The sequence below is a fragment of the Micromys minutus genome, assembly GCF_963924665.1.
Source record: "Micromys minutus genome assembly, chromosome: X".
Taxonomy (NCBI): Eukaryota; Metazoa; Chordata; class Mammalia; order Rodentia; family Muridae; genus Micromys; species Micromys minutus.
The window spans coordinates 52,163,192-52,183,196 of record NC_137970.1 but is presented as its reverse complement, the minus strand read 5'-3'; the positions used below and the strand labels follow the sequence as shown (position 1 = coordinate 52,183,196).

The window sequence follows — 20,005 nt, the reverse complement described above, 5'->3', positions numbered from 1 at the left end:
AAATACCTAACGTTTGTGTGGAAGCAAAGAAAACCTCTTAAAGTAAACCATGATTTATCGGTGCTGTTTGGAAGGTAAGATGAAAGAACTTGAGAGAATAAGATTACTACTGAACATCATCACATTTATTATTTCTTTTAGAAACCTATCCTCATGGAAAAATAAATCATAACCAATTTGATGAAAGGATTGTGAAGATTGGAGACTATTCAAAGAAGAAAATAAGAGATCGCCAACTTACTGAACACAAGACTAGCTCTACTTTTAGTGACTCCTCTTTGCTTATGAACAAAGCCATTGACATGTCTGATAGTCCGGGTACTCTCTGTCCTTACACTGTGGAGACTGCTCCAAGTACTAACACTGATAACAGGACTTCTGACACCTACTCTCTGAACACTGTCTTAAACACCTGCACTACTGACAGTACTCCAAGAAACATGGCTGACAATATTCCAGACACTAACAGTACTGACAGAATCACTAGTTCTGATCATGCCCTTAGCACATCTACCTCAAATACTGCATTTTGCTCTGATAACATTAACAATATGACAGGCCCTTCAAGAAGTGCTTGCAATGTAACCACCTCAGAAGAAACTCGTGAACCACCGGATACTGAGAGTATTCCAAGCCATACTTCTGAGAGTGCTTGCAACACTTCCATTTCTGAAAATGCACATACCCCCTCCTCGATTAATGATGATCTCAGAACTTCTGGTTCTGCCACCATTTCTGAAGACAGTCATGGAGAGACAGAGACTAAGATGGGAGCTGGAGACAATAATCAGATGTCAGGTGAAAACCAAAAGAAGAGTCAGTCATCGAATGAATCACTGAAAGGTAAACACAGGAACCCCATTTTGCTGTCAATGAAGACAGAAGCCAAATGATTGATATAGTAGAGTGTCATTATCTGCTCTGTTTCCTCATTACAGCTTTACCACTGTTCTAATTTATCTTTATTTTATTATTAATTGACAAACAATAAGCCTACACTTATAAAGTGTGCTGAGACATTTTGACGCATACTTACATATGGAACATATAAATATCATGTGGAATTAGCAAATGCAACTAAAACATCCATCATGTCACTTATCTATTAGAATTGTTTTATCATTTCTTATGTTGAAACATAAAAATGTATGCCTACTATACTGAAATATTACTTATAATGACTAAGTCCCCCTGCTATTCAACAGCTCCCCAAACCTATTCCTCCTATGGAAGTTTACTCCCATTGACCAGCAGTTCCACCCTGCTTCTATTCCCTGGTTATCATGTTATCTTAAACTTTACCGTATTCTACATGCAAGTGAGATCACGGCATATTCATTTTTCTATGCTTGGCTTATTTCATTTTGTCTAATGTCCTTCAGGTTTTATATGTTAGAGCCAATGACAGGACACTTATTGCAATTTTGAAGTCCAAATAGCTATTGCAAAATCATAGCTAGGCTGCCTTTTAAAACCATGACAAACGTTAGAATCTGTCTCAGCGATAGAGTGCTTGTGAAGAATGCCAAAAGCCATGGATAAAATTGCTAGCAACACACACACACAAATATACATATTAAATAAAGTAATATGTCTTTGAATTATTTCTAATGTCTTCTAATAAATAACTGTATATTTCAATCCTACATACCTTGTCTGATTTTATTTAAATTGAGGAATTTTGTACATATCCTATTAGAGTATAATATATATGTTGACTGGGTTCTTTTCAAGTGTTTTAATATAAATCGTAATGAGTCTTACTAGTTTTCATAGTGATGACATATTCATAGTGTGTTCTAACTCTTTTGTTTTGGCCAAAATATTATTTTGTTTGAAGTAGTTTTTTTTCTTACTTTTAGAACACAATACAGAAGACAGAGCACAGCCATGTTGTTTTGAAATTGAAAAACTTGTGGTACGTATCAAAAGTGAAGATTTCATGCCCTTCCATCTTTTCTACCTAAACCTCCAAAAATCATTGCAAGTTTTCTATAAAGCACTAACTGTGTTGATATTTTCATAATCTTCTGCAGCAATGTAATAAGATTCAATGAGGAATCATTAAATATAGGAGTGATGGCTGATCATTTAATCATAGTATTTAAGCACCTAATATGGAATTCGTCCCTAGTATCAAGCAATACTTAAGAAAATTCTGGATTAAAAAGTAAAGATTATGACTTTTATGTATACTTGCATTTTCTTCATTTTAGGTTTCTAATATTCAAACACGATCAGCTACTGTTTCATGGATTCTGAACAGTACTAAGAAATGTGATATAAATACTTCCTTGACATTTGAATTGGCACTATCCAACAGTGGTAAAAATGGAATCTTTAAAAACATTTATACGTAAGTTTTTAAATTATTTTACATTATTTAATTGAAATATAAATTATAAACATATACTCATTGTACCCCAACTTATACATAACCTGAATTTTTCATATTCCACTAAATTCTTTTTGACAGGAATAGGTTTCTAGTAGTAGGTTACCAAACCAATCCACAAAGCTCCTTAGGGTCATAGCATGTTATTCATATACCTGCTGCTCATCCAGTTGCTGGTGGTGCTTAACTTTAGTGCTGGCACTCAGGGGGCAGAGGTGGGCTGAACTCTTGAGTTCAAGGCAACCCTGGGCTATACAGTGAAGTCCAAATTATCCAATGATACAGTCAAGAAAAACCCTGCCTTGGAATATCTAGATTGATAGATTGATGCATACAATTTTATCTTTGAGACTTTATCTTCTTTAGTCAGACACTTGATGTGAAAATGTGATTTTATGTAGTGGATAATTGGTACTTAAACTGGTGCGATCTAATAATTCCAACCTACAATTCTCTATGCTGCATAGCAGAGACGGGGTTATGTAAAATTGTTTGCATGGAAATCTTTTTCTGGTATACCATGTACTTTACAAGCACCACAAGCTTTAACAAAATGAGACTTGGAGAAGGAGGGTGAATAGCAGCAGCTACAGCAGTACAAAGAGATTGTCTGTTGTTCCTCCTCTGGTTGCCCTTTGTTTTGAGTAGACTTTGCTTACAAGTATCAATACCTTCCATTTTAGAGGGGTCTTTTTAGGATCTAAAGCTAGAACAAAGTCCTTAATGTTTACTCAGGAAAACATAGGTGTGGGAATGCAATGTCTCTGTCCATAGGATAGAGGGGATCTCACCCAGAAAGTCCCTCTTAAACTGAATGATTATGTGAGACATGCTGTTCTTCAAAGTATTTGGTATCTACACTCTTATAAATGAGCTACTTAGAAGCAAATCTGTAATATTGTGGTGACAAATATATGCAGTGGTAAAATACAAATTAACTGCTTTGAATGAGTAATATCATTGCTGGTGTGTGGTGTAAAGATTTATTGAATGAAGAGACAAGACAAACTCAGAACTTCTGGGTGGTGACTTTCCTGATGACTACTTTGTGCAGCTCCATCAGCTTCTGCTTGGTGCAGGTGTGCAGATGGGGAGATGAATGAATTTACAGAAGTGTGTCCCCATGTCTGAACATGAGCACCTGCCTTAGAGACCTAGAGCAGCTCTGTTGTGTGTGAAATGGTGAAAACCACATACCTCCCAAATCATACCATCCCCAAAAACCTAGACATGATCCTCAATGGAGGCTGCAGCCTACTAAGAACTTTATTTTCTAAAATATGGGGTTTCAAGTGATCAAAATTTCGAGGAGAATTATTATTCAGTTATGAGAGTATGACTATTTACTTTGCTGTTAAATGTATATGGGATCCCATATAAACAAATGTTGTCTTCACAGTGGTGATGGTGTTTCTGTGCTCCTACATGATCTACAACCCTGCATGGTCTACTTTTTAAGGTAGGACCTTTGTCCCACACAACCTACCACCAGCCTGTAGCCAGCTAATTCTAATTAATGTATATGAGTTTAATACTTTGAATTCCTACAAGCAGCCTAGCTATTAGCTGGCCAAGTGCCCTCTGTATACTCATGTAAGCAAGCATATTTTAAACTCATGAGGCAAGAAAATAAGAAAAATACTCAGGAAAGGAGAAAATGGGGGGCTAGTGAGGAAGTAAAGGGGGATCGATGAACATGGAAAGGGACCAAAAGAGCTTTATGGGGAGAGAGGAAGTTGGTGTTCATATATAAGAATGCCACAATGAATGTTGTTACTATGTGTACTCAATATGTGCCAACTATAGAACAGTAAAGAATATGTCTGGAAACATACTTGCAAATCTGGACCAGAACTCTTACAATAATGTCTGTTCCCCTTTCAGAGTTACAACCATAAGAGATGCACAACACAGAAGTGTGTCTGAAGTGGTTAGCTTCACAACACCAGGCTGTGAACCTGATCCTCCTCTTGTACCCACACTGATTAGCAGAACCAAGAACACCCTGAATTTACAGTGGAAAGTAAGGATTTTGCTGACAAATCATCCCAATGTGATTTTAAAACACTGACCTGGTTCCTGAGCTTTAACCATAAATGATACATACTTCATCTAATCTATATCTCCATCACTTCTCTTCACAGTGATCTTTCTGTTCTGTCTAGAGACCATGACGAGTGAATTGAAAAATATCAATATACACCTGGTCTCTTTTCTGGCACTTACGTTTTGGTGCAAACCATCCCAGTTAACAATAACACTATGTCTCTGGTTCTTTGGGTGTTCATTTTAACCTCTTTCTTTTATGCAGTCTGGGAAAATGACATATAGAACCAGGGTGTGTCTCGGAGACTGTAAAATGTGGGTCGAAAACTAGAATCTGAACTGGCATGTAAACAAATATCTCTATACAAATCTTTTCAGTATAAACTCACCACATAAATATATGCTCATGATATGTGCAGGATATGTATATTGTTATATAAAAATAAACCATCATACTTTTAATGTTCTTGTTCTTTTCAGGGTTCCAATGATAATGGATCCAAAATAAATTGCTTTCTTTTGGAATGGGATGAGGTATGTTCATTTATTATTAAAAAGAGGTATTTTCATACAATATATTTTGATTATTGATTCCTTTCTTCCAACTCTAGATATCTGCACCTCAAGACACCCCTATGAAAATCCACATAGTATTTCTCTTTAGAAAAAAACAGGCCTCTCAAAAACATGGAAGAAAATAATAATACAAAAAGATATGATTATAAACAAAGAAATCTGAATAAGACAAAAGAAGCAAATGAACAGAAAAAAAGCTACAGAAATAGCACAAGAAACACATAGAGAAAGAAAGACACAAACTTTCACAAACACTGACTTCTCATAAAGACACAAACTCAGAAAACATAATAAATAAGTAAAATACCTGTAGTTTTGTTTAACTCCAGGAAACAGATTATATGTCACAAAGAAAATCTTCCAAATTACTATTGAGTTCATTTTGTGTTGGCCAACTACTGCTGGGCAGAGGGTCCATCCTGAACACCCAGTGAGTCTCTAGAGTCTCTAGAGGAAACTAACAAGCAGTTAACATCCTGGGTTAAGGATAAGGATTTGTGTCCTGTTCCCTTGCTCAGTGCTGGTATCCCATCTAGCTTAAACCTGGTACACAGGTATTTTAAAAATCACATGATATTGAATGGTTAATGTTATGAGGAATATGTGCTACGGGTGGTATTTTTAAATATGGTACTATTTTATGTGCATTGTCTAGGGTAAAGGTGAAGACTTCAAAGTTTGTTACAGTGGGCCCCTGAAACAGCACAAGCTTTGTAAACTGAGCCCATCAACAAAGTATTTGTTCAGAGTAGCTGCCAAAAACCACATCGGCTGCAGGTACACTGAATTATTTCACCACTGGAAAATCTATACAGCCATCAGCTCCTGAAATTAATGCTTACATTTTACCTTATTCTTTTAGTAATTTCAGTGAAACAGCAGTCTTCCACACATCAGGAAACACGCCTTCAGCACCACTACCACCTAAGTTGAAAGAAGCAGGAGTCTACACATTGTCTCTAGAATGGTGTGCCCCAACAAACCCAAATCCAAATGATACTCTCACTTATGTGCTAGAGATGGAAGAAGCAAAATCTGTAAGTCTCCTTATTTATGTTTTTATACTATGATCTTTACCTCAGCTTTGAATAACTTTTTATACTTCTCACTGGAAAAATCTCAACCTTGAGTCCCTGTGTTCAGAATGGAATAAATGAATAGCACTGTTGGGCAGGTCTCCATGGGCCTCCTTATCCCACAACTGGGTGAATGCAAGAGCTCCGGGCTCTATTGAGTCTCTATACAATGAAGCCTGTTAGCATCTTCAACTCCAAGCCTGTTCTAGGTGACTCTCTGTGGCCACACATATCTTTAAGCACCTTCACAGGAATTCTCAACCCGTGTAATTTCTTCATCATGTTTCCTCATGTGGGTAAGCAACTACTTCATTCCATTCTGGCCTTCCAAATTGGTGTCAACGTGATAGTCGATTTAGAAAGCAGCCATAAATAACTGTGTACATGTTACCAAACTTTAATTCAAGCAGATAACATTGAGATGAGTTCTGGATTGTACTCATAGACTACTTGTTTTCACATGTGCTATCTCATTACAGCTTGAAAAAAAATGAAGTTTGGAAAATAGAAATTATCTCAAATTTTGATTGAAAGTTAATTTTTTCTCTCATAGAATACAACACAGCCAAGCAGAGTTTCCCCTCCTCCACTCGTCCCAGCTCCTTTAACCTGCCCTCTAGCAGATACACACACCCTTTCCTTCAGAGAAGGGCAGCTCTCCAAGGGATATCAACTGAACATGACTAATCAAGTTACAATAAGACTAGGCACAAATCCTCATAACAAGGCTGGATGACAGAACCCAACGTGAAGGAAAGGGTCCCTTGAGCAAAAAGTTAGGAATCTCACAGAACACCAACTTAACAATATAACACGGATGCAGAGGATCTGATGCAGACCACTTTGAGATTCAAAACCATTCATTCAGGAAGACAGTAAATTGAAGCTACACACTGAACCTAGGTTTTCTTACTAAATTCACTGTCCTCCATTCTCAGGGATTGGGTTTTAAGCCTAAATACAATGGAGAAGACCTCTCTTGCACCATAAGAAATCTCCAGAGAAACACTACATACAAATTTCGGGTATGTGGCATGAATTATAAATTGGTATTTTCTCTTGAAATTAAGTGAATTTGGCACTTAATTCTGAGAAATTCTCATGCAGCTGACACTCTACACATTATTAAACCAGATATTAATATCCAGTGATCAACAAAATATCTCTTTCACTCAAACAGATTTTTGCCTACAACCTGGAAGGAAGGAGCAACCCGAGTGGAGAAGTGAAATATACTACTCGTCCAGCTAGGCCTGGATGTCCTAATAAACCATATGTAGTGGGTACAATCCATGGCCGTCAAGTGACAATTGGATGGGGTAAATAATGCTCCTCTGTTGAAACTTTGTTCTTTCCATACTACTTATTTACTATAGAGAAGAAATCTTCCTACAATTTACTAAACAATATTTTCATTTACATGTGAACTATTCTACCATATAAGTGAGTTTACTTGTAAACCCTTTATTTTTCTCAATTTGCTATTGATTTTCCTATTGCTGACTTAACCCAAGTGAACTAATTGTTTAACTTCATATGGATCTATGAATAATCATCTTCCAAGTAAAAAGTATTTATATCCAATATAAGGACCATAGATAGAACTGTGTATAAAAGATGAATGTCAGCTTAACCCGAAGTTACAACTATACAAATTTATCACCTATAAACTAGGAAAATGATCATTATTCTATATGTACTTTTTATTTTACTCTCTCCATAAAATTTTGAAATGCTGTCTAATTGCTTGATAGTGGATTTCACATGTATGTGGCTTGTATGATATTTAGAGATTATTAATACAGCAATGTTAATATGACAATGTGCCATGGTTATATTTTTCATAAATCTATAATTAATGAGAAAAAATATAGGTGAAAAGTTGTGTTTTCTTCTCTTAGACGTACCCAAAGACAATGGTGGAATGAAAATTTCAAGTTACAGTTTAGAAGTTTGTGACAATTCAGATGCTGGTAAGGCAACACAAGTTTTAAAGGCTATTTTACTTTGAAATGATCTTATACTCATGTAGAAATTATTGAAAAATTGTACAGAAGTCCCCTATAAAACTTTCACTTGGCTTCACCTAATAGAAGGGTCTCCTGTAGAGATGGTGCTATTATTACCAGTACCAGTATATCTGGATTACTGCACAAGTATAAACCAAAACCTAGCATATAATTGGATTCCTTTGGATTTTAATAAGAAGTTATAATTCTCTGATCACTTAAAATTTTTGTTTAATTCTACTGGGAATAAAATTATTTAACAATCATAAAAATATGATTGTATTTCGGCTGGATAGATGGCTCGTTGGTTAAGAGCACTGACTGCTATTCTAGGGGTCATGCCTCCAATCCCCAACAATCACATGGTGCTCACACCTATAGGGTGTGATGCCCTATTCTCATGTGCCCGAAAATGGCAAATGGACTCAAATACATTAAATACATAAATAAATATTTAAAAAATATTATTGGATGAAGTTATATCCCAAAATGATTGCTAATGAGCATACATGTGATATGTAGATTGTATATATAGTTTATATCCTACATACAGTAACTATTGTGGTGACATGTAACATGTATGCATGATTTATGAAGAAATTGAACCAAATTTCTCTTCATCCTTCAGCAAATCTCTGGAAAATAATCTACAATGGCACTCTACAAGAATTCCTGTATGATGACCTCCAACCAGGCACCACATATAAACTGAGAGTCTTTTGCACTTCACCTGCAGGCCAAAGCCGTGTAAGAAACAGGAAAAGAAAAGTTCTCCGATAGAGAATTGAAATAAACTGTCATATTACTAAATGTTTTTTTTGAAGCTGGTCTTGGATTTATTACAATAGTAAAATACTTTGTATTTCTCTTAGCCTTCAGATGTATTGACAATTCAGACGCCTACTCCTCCTCCTGAGACTTGCCAGTCACAGCCCTTACGTGGTAAAATCAAGGGCAAGGATGCCAACCTTCCTGGTAAGTGAAGCTTCCTTATGTGATTGACAACTGTTCCTAAGTCTCCTGTCGTGAGACTTCTGCTTTGTGTGCCTGTTTTCATATCCGGAAGGAGAGTTTCATTTAGAACAGAATTGAATAATTCTTAGCAAACCAATCCTTGGTATTGACAACCCAAATTTAATGTCTAAGTCAAATTATGAAATTTCTTGATAAAATAAGCTTTGAGGATCTAAGCATTTAAAAAAGTTGCCTTAACTCACTCTACAGTATGTTGTACTGTTTTAAAGAAACATCTCTAAGAACTGGGGATTTAGTCTGGAGCCAAATGATGGGATGTGTGCTTCGTAGTCACAAAACACTAGGTTACATTACCAGTATCAGGGTCATTTTGAGCTGGGAAGCAAAACTGACTATGTTTTACATATTTTGTAGACAATCGATCTGTTAATGGGAAGTCAGAAGCACTTGTGCGTGGCAAAAAAGCTAAAGGTTCTCATCAGGAGAGAAAGGAGCATCCGAAATCTGAAAAGAAATGTTCCGTAAGTAAATTAATGCCTGACAAACCCATAGTTTCTGGCTAAAAACATAAAACATGATTTTAAAAGGTATACTGTCCATGTGATCCACTTGAACTCCATTTTTTACCTTGAATGAATACATGCTTGCACTGTTCTTGTTTTCAGGGTGACTAGTAACCATGCCTGCAAAGTCATGCATGTGTTTGTTTATTTGTATGTTTGTTTAATTTATAGCTTGGATCTCAGTCAGTGGAGTGTGGATCTGTACCAGCCCGGCACCCTCCTTCTCAGTGTGGTACACCTGTGCTAACCTGCAAGGGTCCAACCTGTGTTATTGTCAGTTGGGAAGTATGTTACCAATTCAACTTTTTATTCATTTTGCTGATACACAAACAAAATACTTGTTTAGAGCACTTTTTAAAAACACTGAAATGAATCATAGATGTAAATCAAGGTTTTAGATCCCTCACAGGATGCTTCCTAGAACATGCATACCTAGGACCTAATACCACTGATATCATGAAGACAACAGAACCAATACTCTGCTCCTCAGATCTCAATTATAAATTTGGGGAACAAAATAAACCACAAATAGGTAACTAAATGAATTTTTGAAGCTAATAAGAAAGTCAGTGAAGGTAAACCAATTTAGAAGACGTTTAATTTTCTGTGGTCCTAAGGACTGAACCCAGGGCATCATACATGCTAGGGAAGCACTCTTTTTCTCAACAATATCCCTAGCCAAGATATTAGTCTTCTTTGAAGAATTTCACTGGGAAAGCTTCTGCTGCTATATCTAACATGTAACCACAATGTGGAGTAGTACATAAAGAATGTAAAAGATTTTAAAATGTACATTTGACAACCATGTGAATGTCTTAACAAACTAAGTTTTCAAAAATAAGTATTAGCCTAAGTATTTAGTCATATTGGTGTATTTGTGCTGTTCTTTTTTCCCTAGTCTCAAGTAATGGTGAAATTTAGCATTGCCCCAAAAGGCTTAGTCTATTAATGATGCATGACAGAGCTGATCCTTTAACTTTTAAAGGCGAGATCCTGAGAGCATGCGTTTTAGCATACTAACCAATGGTAATGTTAAACAATCTTAATATATTTGTTTTTGTTCGTCTAATATGTGGAATTAGCAAGTTCTTTTTCTTACTTTAATTCATTCCTTTTAATATTATTACAGTGTCATGCATGTATTTGTTTCTACACATCTCTACCCTGTATCACTTGATGGATTACAAGCTTTAATATGGTATTCCTCCTCACAGTATTGAATATAGTGACCACTTAGAAAAAGAATTGAATTTCTGTGGATGTTTCATCTTTCAGGTTCCCAAATGCAATGGTGCTGAAATAATTGATTACCGACTACAGTGGGGACAAGTTGAAGATTCCATGCATTTGATTTACACTGGCCCTTGCCTGCGCTATGAAGTTAAAGGTCTTATCCCTGCAACTACATACTTTTGCAGAGTACAGGTAGATGTGTTATTCCCTTCACTATAAAGAAGTCAATAGCTATTAACCTATGTATTTCCCACATACATAGTACTAATGTCATTCCCAATGTAAAGACTAGAATCAGGAAGGGAAGGAAATTTCAAATTGAGAATATTGTTTATATATAACAACAGAAGTTGTTGTTTGGTGGTTTTAGTTTTTTAAGACAGGGTAGCTCTGTGTAGCTCTAGCTGTCCTAGTACTCTCTGTAGACCAAGCAAGCCTCCCTATCAAAAATCCACCCATCTCTGCCTCCTGGAGTCTTGGGATTTAAGTATATAACAATACTACCTGGTCAACCAGTTCCTAATCTCCAAGTTTGGTAATCATTATATTTAAATAGCAAGTACAATGACTGTAAGAAGAAAGGACAAAGGGGCTCAAAGTCGAGGACATGTTTATTTCGAAATAAACATGAGACAGATAGTCTTCTCATCAGAAGTCAAGATAGTAAGTCAATGAACTTTTACTGGCTAGGGTTGTTAAGGAGCTTGGGCTTGGAAAGGGGCTACTAGTGGGTCTGGGAAATTCCCTGAAAGATCAAAATAGTCTTATTTGTTAGATGAGGTAGTGTAAATGATTAAACTAGGATGTGCTGAATGGTATATCCTATTAAACCCTGGCATTAGGAAACTGAAACAATTGCTTACATGAAATGGGAGACTATTCAGACCAGAATGGGGCTGCCTTCAAGCCAAGATGCATCTGTTCTTTCAGTTCAAGTTCTATGGTTTGGTAGAAAAAAACAAGGCAAACAAGTCTTTAATAGTACTCCTGGCTAGGGAAGGGTGATGGTCCTTGGAATGAAGGTGTGAAGGAGGATGAAGATTTAAAACATTATTGTGAGTTCTTTCTGCTAGGAGGAATTGAAGTGACCTTGTCAGCCAGAAACTTCTGTGAAAAAATTAATAGCAAGGAAAGAAAAGGAGTCCAGGATGATCATGGCAATCAGGAACAACAAAAAGGTTGTTCCAAAAAAAACTGTGAAAGGGTTGATTATGAGATGGAGGAACTGCTAAGCAGCAATGGCTCTATCTTCAATTTTAATTTAATTTTATACTGCATGCCTGGTACCCACAAAAGACAGAAGAGAAAGCAGCACTTCTGCTGGAATAGGAGTTACATACGTTGTGGGCCACCACATGGGTGTTAGGAACTGAACACAAGGCCTTCAGAAGTCATTTCCTCTTAGTTGTCAAGCCATGTGTCCAGCCCTCTGGCCTTTAATTCTTGTGAAACATCTCTGTCAGTGTTGACTTGCCACTAAAGAAATAGCACAGTTCATTCAGAAGTACACACATAGCCCAAAGGTGGCCTCTGTCAGACAGATATATAGACCATGACAGTTCTGCAAAACAACAGCAGCTAGAGAACAGATTTAGTCTTGGATTATCAGGAGCTGAACTACAGCACTGTTATGCTTTCTAATAGTTGTTAGGGAAGAGTGATGAATTGCTTAAGGGTTAAGGGATTTCATTGGATTTATGGGTATTAAGACAGTTGGTTGGGATATGGAAGTAATGAGCCCTAAGAGAGGGGGAGTAAGGTGAGAGAGAGGATAGGAAGTGCGTCAGAAAGCATGCCATCACATATCAAGCTGTGTCATTTAGTGAGATACCAGTAAAACTCCTGAAATAGATGTCCTAAATGGGGCCTCCTGAAACAGCTCCTCTGGTTGAGCTGAGCTGTTGAGCTAAGGCGTTCTGTCTGTGTGATGGGGGTGAGAAGGGATCAGGAGAGGTATGGTGTATACAGAGGAAGGAGACAGTGGGGCACATCCTGGTCCATGAGTGATAGGCCAGCCCAGAGATGGGCCATAGAATTCTCCAGGGTGAAAAAGTCTTGGTCTATGAGATGCCCTTAGTAGTAAATGGTACCAACAGGAAAGCCTCTCATTGGTGATGGTGGTGGACACTGGTGTAAGGAAACCGCCTTTACCTCCATATTTAGAAGACAGAGTGAACAATGCTATAGTATAGGTAGGTAGGTAGGTAGGTAGGTAGGTAGGTAGGTAGATAGGTAGATAGGTAGGTAGTAGGTAGTAGGTATGTAAGTTTATAAGTAGGTAGGTAGGTATAGAAAGTCAGGATAAATGATCACTTCAGTGTTCCCGGCTGAAGGCAGGACACTGGCAAGTGTGCTGAGCTCTGAATGTTTAAGAAGGAGGAAGTTTGCCTCCTCCACTCACTGAGAATTGAAACAATTGACATTCTCATGATAACAGTCATCAATGGTAACCCAACAAGTATGGGGGATTCTTTAGAGAGCTACGCTCAATGAACCAATCCATGGTCCCAGGAATGGGGGGAATTGAGCTGACTGTAAACCTAAAGGGAGTCATCTACTGCCTCTGAGTAATGGAGACATGTGTGTGTCACGAGAAGGGAATTGTCCATAGCTGGGAGCATCCGGGATGCTGGAGGGACGGGCTGTCCAGAGGCTGCAGGGTAGAAAACCGATGTGACCTGACTGCAGGCAAAGAAAGAACTAGAGGAGAAGACAGGAAAAAACAACTCAGTAAGAGACAGATGGAAGGCTCTGACGTACACCTGGAACAGTCTTTGCCTGAAGCTAGAGACATAAGGCTCAGGTATTTGTCATGAGATCCTTTAGACAAAGACAGGCTGGAGGTAGTCAGAGCTAGAATTCCCAAGGACTGCTCAAGCACTGAAGAGGTATAGGTGGGGAGCTCTTGGGAAAGAAAGCTCTTTGAAATCTTACAGAGGGATGTATGTGTTTGAGGGAGCTGTGAAGTTTGGGGGCAGTCAGTGTAAGAGGCCTGGGTTCATCTTCACTAAAAGGAATAGACATAAATAACTGATTTCTGGAAAGGTAGCATTATTTTAACAAGCACAGAACAAATTTACATGTGTCACTTCATACAAAAGAAATAAAACTAGTTCTCAAAAATCCCAAAGTACTGAACATGAGCCTAGGTGATATAAGTATACCTGAAGCCAAGAAGGAAAACTACTCCATATATTAAAACACTTAAAAATGTCCAATCCAAAATGGGTTCACTGGAGGAATCTGTAAATCATTTAAATATAAGTTAACAGTGACTTTACATCATCCTTTCCAGAAAATGGGCACTAGAGTAAAGTCATAAACCAAGCCAGCAAAATGAATTGTACACGGAGTCTCAAGTACTCAGTGTTGAAATACCTTACACCCAGAGGCTTTGCTGGCCCTGAGCAACATAGCAAGAATCTCTATCTCAATGTATGAATGAATGGATGGATGGATGGATGGATGGATAGATGGATGGATGGATGGTTGGATGGATGGATGGATGGATGGTTGGATGGATGGATGGATGGATGGATGGATGGATGGTTGGATGGATAGATGGATGAGTGAGTGAACAAAAGCTAGACAGTTGGCTCACCAGTTAAGAGCACTGGCTGCTCTTCCAAAGGACCAGGGTTCAGTTCCCACCCTTCACATAGCAGCTCACTACATCCTGTAATTCTAGTGCAAAAAGGTCCAACACCATCACATGGAAACACATGCTGTCAAAAACCAATGTACATTAAACGAAATACATAAACTCCTTCGAAAAATAAATAAGCGTTAAATTAATAAAGAAGAAAAAATAAAAATGATTTGTTAAAATATCATAAGAGAAAATACTTGGGATTTATCCCTAGCAAACTCTTGATACGAAAAGCATAGCCCACATAATGGAGAAGTGGTTAATTTGATTTACTCAAAGCTTAAAATGTTTACTTCTCCACCCACAATACAGGATGAAAGTGAATGTAAAGTCTGGGAGATAATACTTGTGATTCATATATCTTGCCAAGGAGCAGGGCCTAACATATATAAAGGGCTCTCAAAAGTCAACAGTGAATTGAAACACTCGGTTAGGAAATGGGTAAATTACTGACTGCAGCGAATATGCAGATGGCAGATAAGCACATGAAATTGTTCAGCATTGTTGACTAATAGAAAAATGCACAATAAAATACTTTTCCCTATCTTTCATGCTGCCTAAGCTAAGGGGTAATGATAACACCAAGTGCTGCCAGAGACACGAGGAAACTGATCATTCACGTGTTTCTGATGAGAATTATAGTCCTTCCCCAAAACAACACAGTAGCATCATATATAGGACAGAAAAACCAAAATTTGCTTAGATATCTTTTCAGTAAATGTGTGGCTAAATAAACTGCCATACAGCTATACACACTGTTCAGTAATAAAAGTGAACGATTTATTAATATATGAAATAGCTGAAAGCTCTCCAGACAGTTGACTACTAGGAGTCTGAGCCTGCAGCAGAGTTTATCTGTTGCATTATTCAATTTATGTAATATTGTGAAAATCTCAGAATTGTAGGAATGATGGCTAGCAATTAATTGTTTGCATAGAAGAAGGAGAGTATGGGAAGATACTGTGACTACAAGAGAAATACCTGGGAACCTGTGGGAAGAACCTCTTAAAATTGAAGGAGTCCTAGTCACCGAATTAAACTTGAGTACACACACAAATGAGTGCATACAGTTCTGAATGACATCAGTGGGTTTCCTCAATGGTGATTTCCTGGTGTGATATTGGACTACAGATATTGAAAATGTTGACTCCAGAGGTACAGCATATGTGTGTACTTATCATCTCAGAACCACAACCAGAAAGAATGCTGTGGCAAAGTAACTGAAATTCATTAATTTGATGGGATTGCAGCAGAGATACAAACTGAAGCACGAAAAATAATAGGGAAAAGCTTAGTGTGGGGTGAGACTTACAGTTATAATTTTCTTAAAACATCTACATCAACACTATCAACTTACATTCCTCCATGTGGTCTCTTTATGTTCCCAAAAATGCAGCTGGCAAGTCTCAGCTTTTATTTCTGCAACATAGAACCAAATACGTAGTGGATGAATTTTACTCACTTTTTTTTCTATGCAACAATATGATCCATGTGCAGAAAATGATTGAAAAGAATCAGTAACAAAGCATGTGTTTTTCAGGCTGTAAATATAGTTGGCGTTGGAATGTTTGGAGGAACTGCAAAAGTGACCACACCTGGAACGGTACCAGCAATGGTTCCAATGTTACAAGAAGTTGAAAACAAAGTGCCTGCCAAGATGTCATCAACTTGCATAGCTATCCGGTGGGAGGAGCCAGACTGCCATGGCTCTCCTGTCACTGGATATAACATTGAATACGGAGATAAAAAGATCCTGACTGTCAAAAGAGTAAGCGAGTATGTTCTGAAAAATCTACAGCCCAATACTACATACAGGTAAGTCCCTCATATCTTATTTTGGGAAAATGAAGAGAATGTTGAGAATATTCACATTTGTGTATTATATACACTTCAGATGTCTCTTGAAAAGAGTTCTTCTTCATAGGGTAAATTTGATAACAGTGAGAGACCATGTCTGCTCTTCACCTATAATTAATTCTCAATAGTAGTAATGTCCTGGAAATCTGACTTGTAATCAGTATAATCATTCTAACATAGATAGAGTGGCTTACAGAAAGAAAACAATTTCCAGTACTAAATATGAATTCATTCATTTGACCTTTCCCACTAGAATCAGAATTCAAGCTTTCAATCATTATGGACTAAGCCCTTTCAGCCCACCAATAAGATGCAAAACCAAACCACTACCACCAGAGCCTCCACAGCTTAATTGTGTGGTCTACGGACACCAGAGTCTTAGACTCAAATGGGGCACAGTCTCAAGCAAAAAATCACTTGCCAACTTTATCAGCTACACCTTACTAATGGAAGATCGATCTGGCAGGTAACTGCTCTTCCCATTTAAAATCTACTGCAGTTTGAATTGTTATGTCGTACCAGGCATGCTAGCTTACACTTGCTCTCTCCCTGTGACTCTTGTCTGTCTTTATTTCTCTGTCTCTGTCTCTCTGTCTCTCTCTGTCTCTCTCTCTCTCTCTCTCTCTCTCTCTCTCTCTCTCTCTCTCTCTCTCTCTCTCTCTCTCTCTCTCTCTCACACACACACACACACACACACTTGATTTCTATAGGTCTTTTGGTTTCCTTTGTGTTACTGGCTAAATTTGACTTCTTAATCTTTATGTTCTTTCTCTCAGATTTTCTGTTGTTTACCGTGGGCCGGATGTGACTCACAAAGTGCAAAAGTTGAGTGAATATACTCAATACAAGTTTAAAATCCAGGCATGTAATGAAGCTGGCGAAGGACCAGAGTCTGACATCTACACTTTCACTACAACAAAGTCTCCACCTACTGCACTTAAAGGTAAATGGTATTCACAGGCAGGAACCATTCAACTGGTGCTTCCACAGAACATATATCAAACTGAGCAGTAATTAGAAAATACTAGAGTCAGAGAGGAGACCATGCTCAGACAGACACGTGCTACATGTGTACTGTCTCATGAAAATGCTTCCTTCTAAATTCTTATATAATGTGTTCAGGTGACAGCCAACTGTTAATAGAGGCCAGGACACTAGACATTATACAGGTGGGGGATAGGCTGTCAGGAATCAGTACAGATGGCATAGACCTCAAACCATAAAAGTAGAAGGGAGAGACTGGAGGTAGAGAAAGCTCAGTAGAAGGAGAGACAGGAAGCTGGATGAAAAGCAAATGGAGAATTAACTAACTCTAAAAAAGGGAGAAATGGCCCTTACAGAACCTGTTATTTTGTTTGCTGACTAACAATTCAGTCTTGGGGCTGTAGGGTTCGATCTGTGACTAAGGGCACTGGATGCTGTTCCAGAGCATCAGGGTTTGAGTTCCAGTGCCTGCCTTCATGGCAGCTCATCACTGTCTGTAACTCCACTTCCAGGGGAACCAATGTACTACTCCTCTGGCCTCCACGGATAACGGGCATGCATGTGGTACAGACATATTGTTTATGCAAACAAACATCCACACACATAAAATAAATAATTTAAAAATTAAATTTTAAAGTAACACTATCAGTCGTACTTCTTAAAATTCACAAATAGGAAAACTTCACCAAGGTATAGTGCATAATTAGGGATTGAAAAGTCAATGTAAGTTTTCCAACATATCCCGGTAGAGTTGGTTCATATGCAGCCACCAAATCCAAGCACTATAGCTGATCCCAAGAAGCACTTACTGGCAGGAACCAGACAGAGATGCCTCCTCAGGGACTATGTGAGAGTCATGTAGATACAGCTGAGCATGCTTGCAGCTAACCATGGGTCTGAACTCAGGAACCCCAATGAGGGTCCTAAGGAAAGTTCCTACGGAGCTGAAAGGTGTTGTAACCTCATGGGAAGAACAACATTATCAACCAACCAAAACTTCCACAACTCAAATGGACTAAAACACCACCCTTTGTGAGCACTTTTAGAGACCTATTGATCCAGTTTCATATGTAGCTGAAGATAGCAGTGTCTGACATCAATGTGAGAAGAGGCTTTGTTCCAGGGATGGCATGTTTCCCACGTAGGGGAATGCTAAGGCAGTGGGGTGGAGAGGGAGATTAGGAGGGAGTGCACCTTTGTGAAGGGAAATGGAGAGGGAGGGAGGATGGGAGGGGAAAGGGATAACATCTCAAATGTAAATACAAAGTATGTAATAAAAAAAGAAAAAATAGGAATCGTTTAGGAATGAAACTAGAACCTTCTAAAATGATACTTTTTCCCCAGCACCTAAAGTACATTCACTAAATAACAACTGTTGTGAGATCAAATGGGAGTCTTTGGCGCCAATTAAAGGTGATACCATTTACTGTCTTCAAGTCACCACCGGAAAAAAAGCTAATCAGGTATATTCTCTCAAATTTTGTCTTTAACATTGGCCAGGCATGGTAGCATATATATTAACCTCAGCTTTTCTGGGATACAGGTGGGAGGATACAGGGACTCTGACCATATAGCAAGTTTGAAGGTGCAGAACTTGCCTTTTAAAAAATGCCATGTTATGGTGGAGTATGCCATTGATCCAGTAGTTGGGAGGCAGAGGCTGGTGGACCTTTGAGTTTTAGGCCCCCCTAGTATAAGGAGAGAGAATTTCAAAGATAGTCAGGACTTAAAATATAAAATTATAGCTCTATATCCAGCTGAGCATTGCCCTTTGGCAGAGAATAGGTTATTTTTAAAGGTGTTTAGAGTAACTAAATCTTATCCCAATTTTCCATCTCATCCATTACATTTATGTACATAATCTTTACTTGGAGACTAGCTTATTCATTTCATTAAATCATTACCATTGAATTATATAGTATTTCTTGATTTTACTGGCCATAACCAATTGTTCAAATACATAATGCAATTAAGCTTTAACGGTTGTAAGGTTTACTATGCTTTATTCAATAAAACTATCCCATCAATACTGAACTCCCTCAGAACATTAGCAACTTTGAATACAATGTTTCTTTTGTTATGAACATGTCCATGAAATTGTTTTCACCTTGCTTGTTGTAAAAAACTATCCAATGCATTTTTAACTGGAAAGAAAACTATAATTTTCATTTCATCCTTTTTGCTTAGATTTACAAAGGACCGAACACTTCCTTTTGCTTTTCGAACTATCATGCAAATTCACGATATCGCTTCAAGGTGTGTGCAGGACTCAGATATGAAACCTCCGATGGTATTCAAGAGCTGTGGGGGCCATATAGCCCCAGCGCTCTGTTCTCAACATACAAGCATCACTCCAGGCATGGCAAAAACAGTGGGGGTAAAGGAAAAGGCAACCACAGCGAGAAAGAGGGAAAATACAAGACAGAGATGAGTGATGATACCTTCGTTCTTACCCTTCTGATAGGGTTTGCACTTATTGCTGTTTTGTGTGCTGTTGCTGTTCAGTACTTCCTGATCAACTAGTCTAGTTCTTACAAAATTGAAAGCCAAATATCCCACTTAGGAAACCTTAGAAAAATCGTAATGCTTATGCATAATGCTTTTAATAGAAATTAGTAACTGAAAAGAAAATCAAGAAAAAA

At 37.9% G+C, this 20,005-nt stretch overlaps 1 protein-coding gene across 1 annotated transcript; it reads left to right on the top strand.

Moving 5' to 3' along the window:
* Positions 1 to 440: 440 nt before the first annotated feature.
* On the top strand, positions 441 to 19,886 carry LOC308414640 (fibronectin type III domain containing protein 3C1-like; the record flags this gene model as incomplete). Its single annotated transcript, XM_080909876.1, has 19 exons — positions 441 to 843; positions 1,863 to 1,918; positions 2,217 to 2,356; positions 3,795 to 3,854; positions 4,280 to 4,418; positions 4,922 to 4,975; positions 5,673 to 5,794; positions 5,880 to 6,054; positions 7,032 to 7,118; positions 7,274 to 7,412; positions 7,995 to 8,066; positions 8,731 to 8,849; positions 8,975 to 9,077; positions 9,492 to 9,598; positions 16,063 to 16,337; positions 16,633 to 16,845; positions 17,156 to 17,322; positions 18,708 to 18,826; positions 19,551 to 19,886. The coding sequence occupies 19 exons, from the start codon at positions 441 to 443 to the stop codon at positions 19,884 to 19,886; spliced, it is 2,886 nt and encodes a 961-aa protein (XP_080766002.1).
* Positions 19,887 to 20,005: the final 119 nt, after the last annotated feature.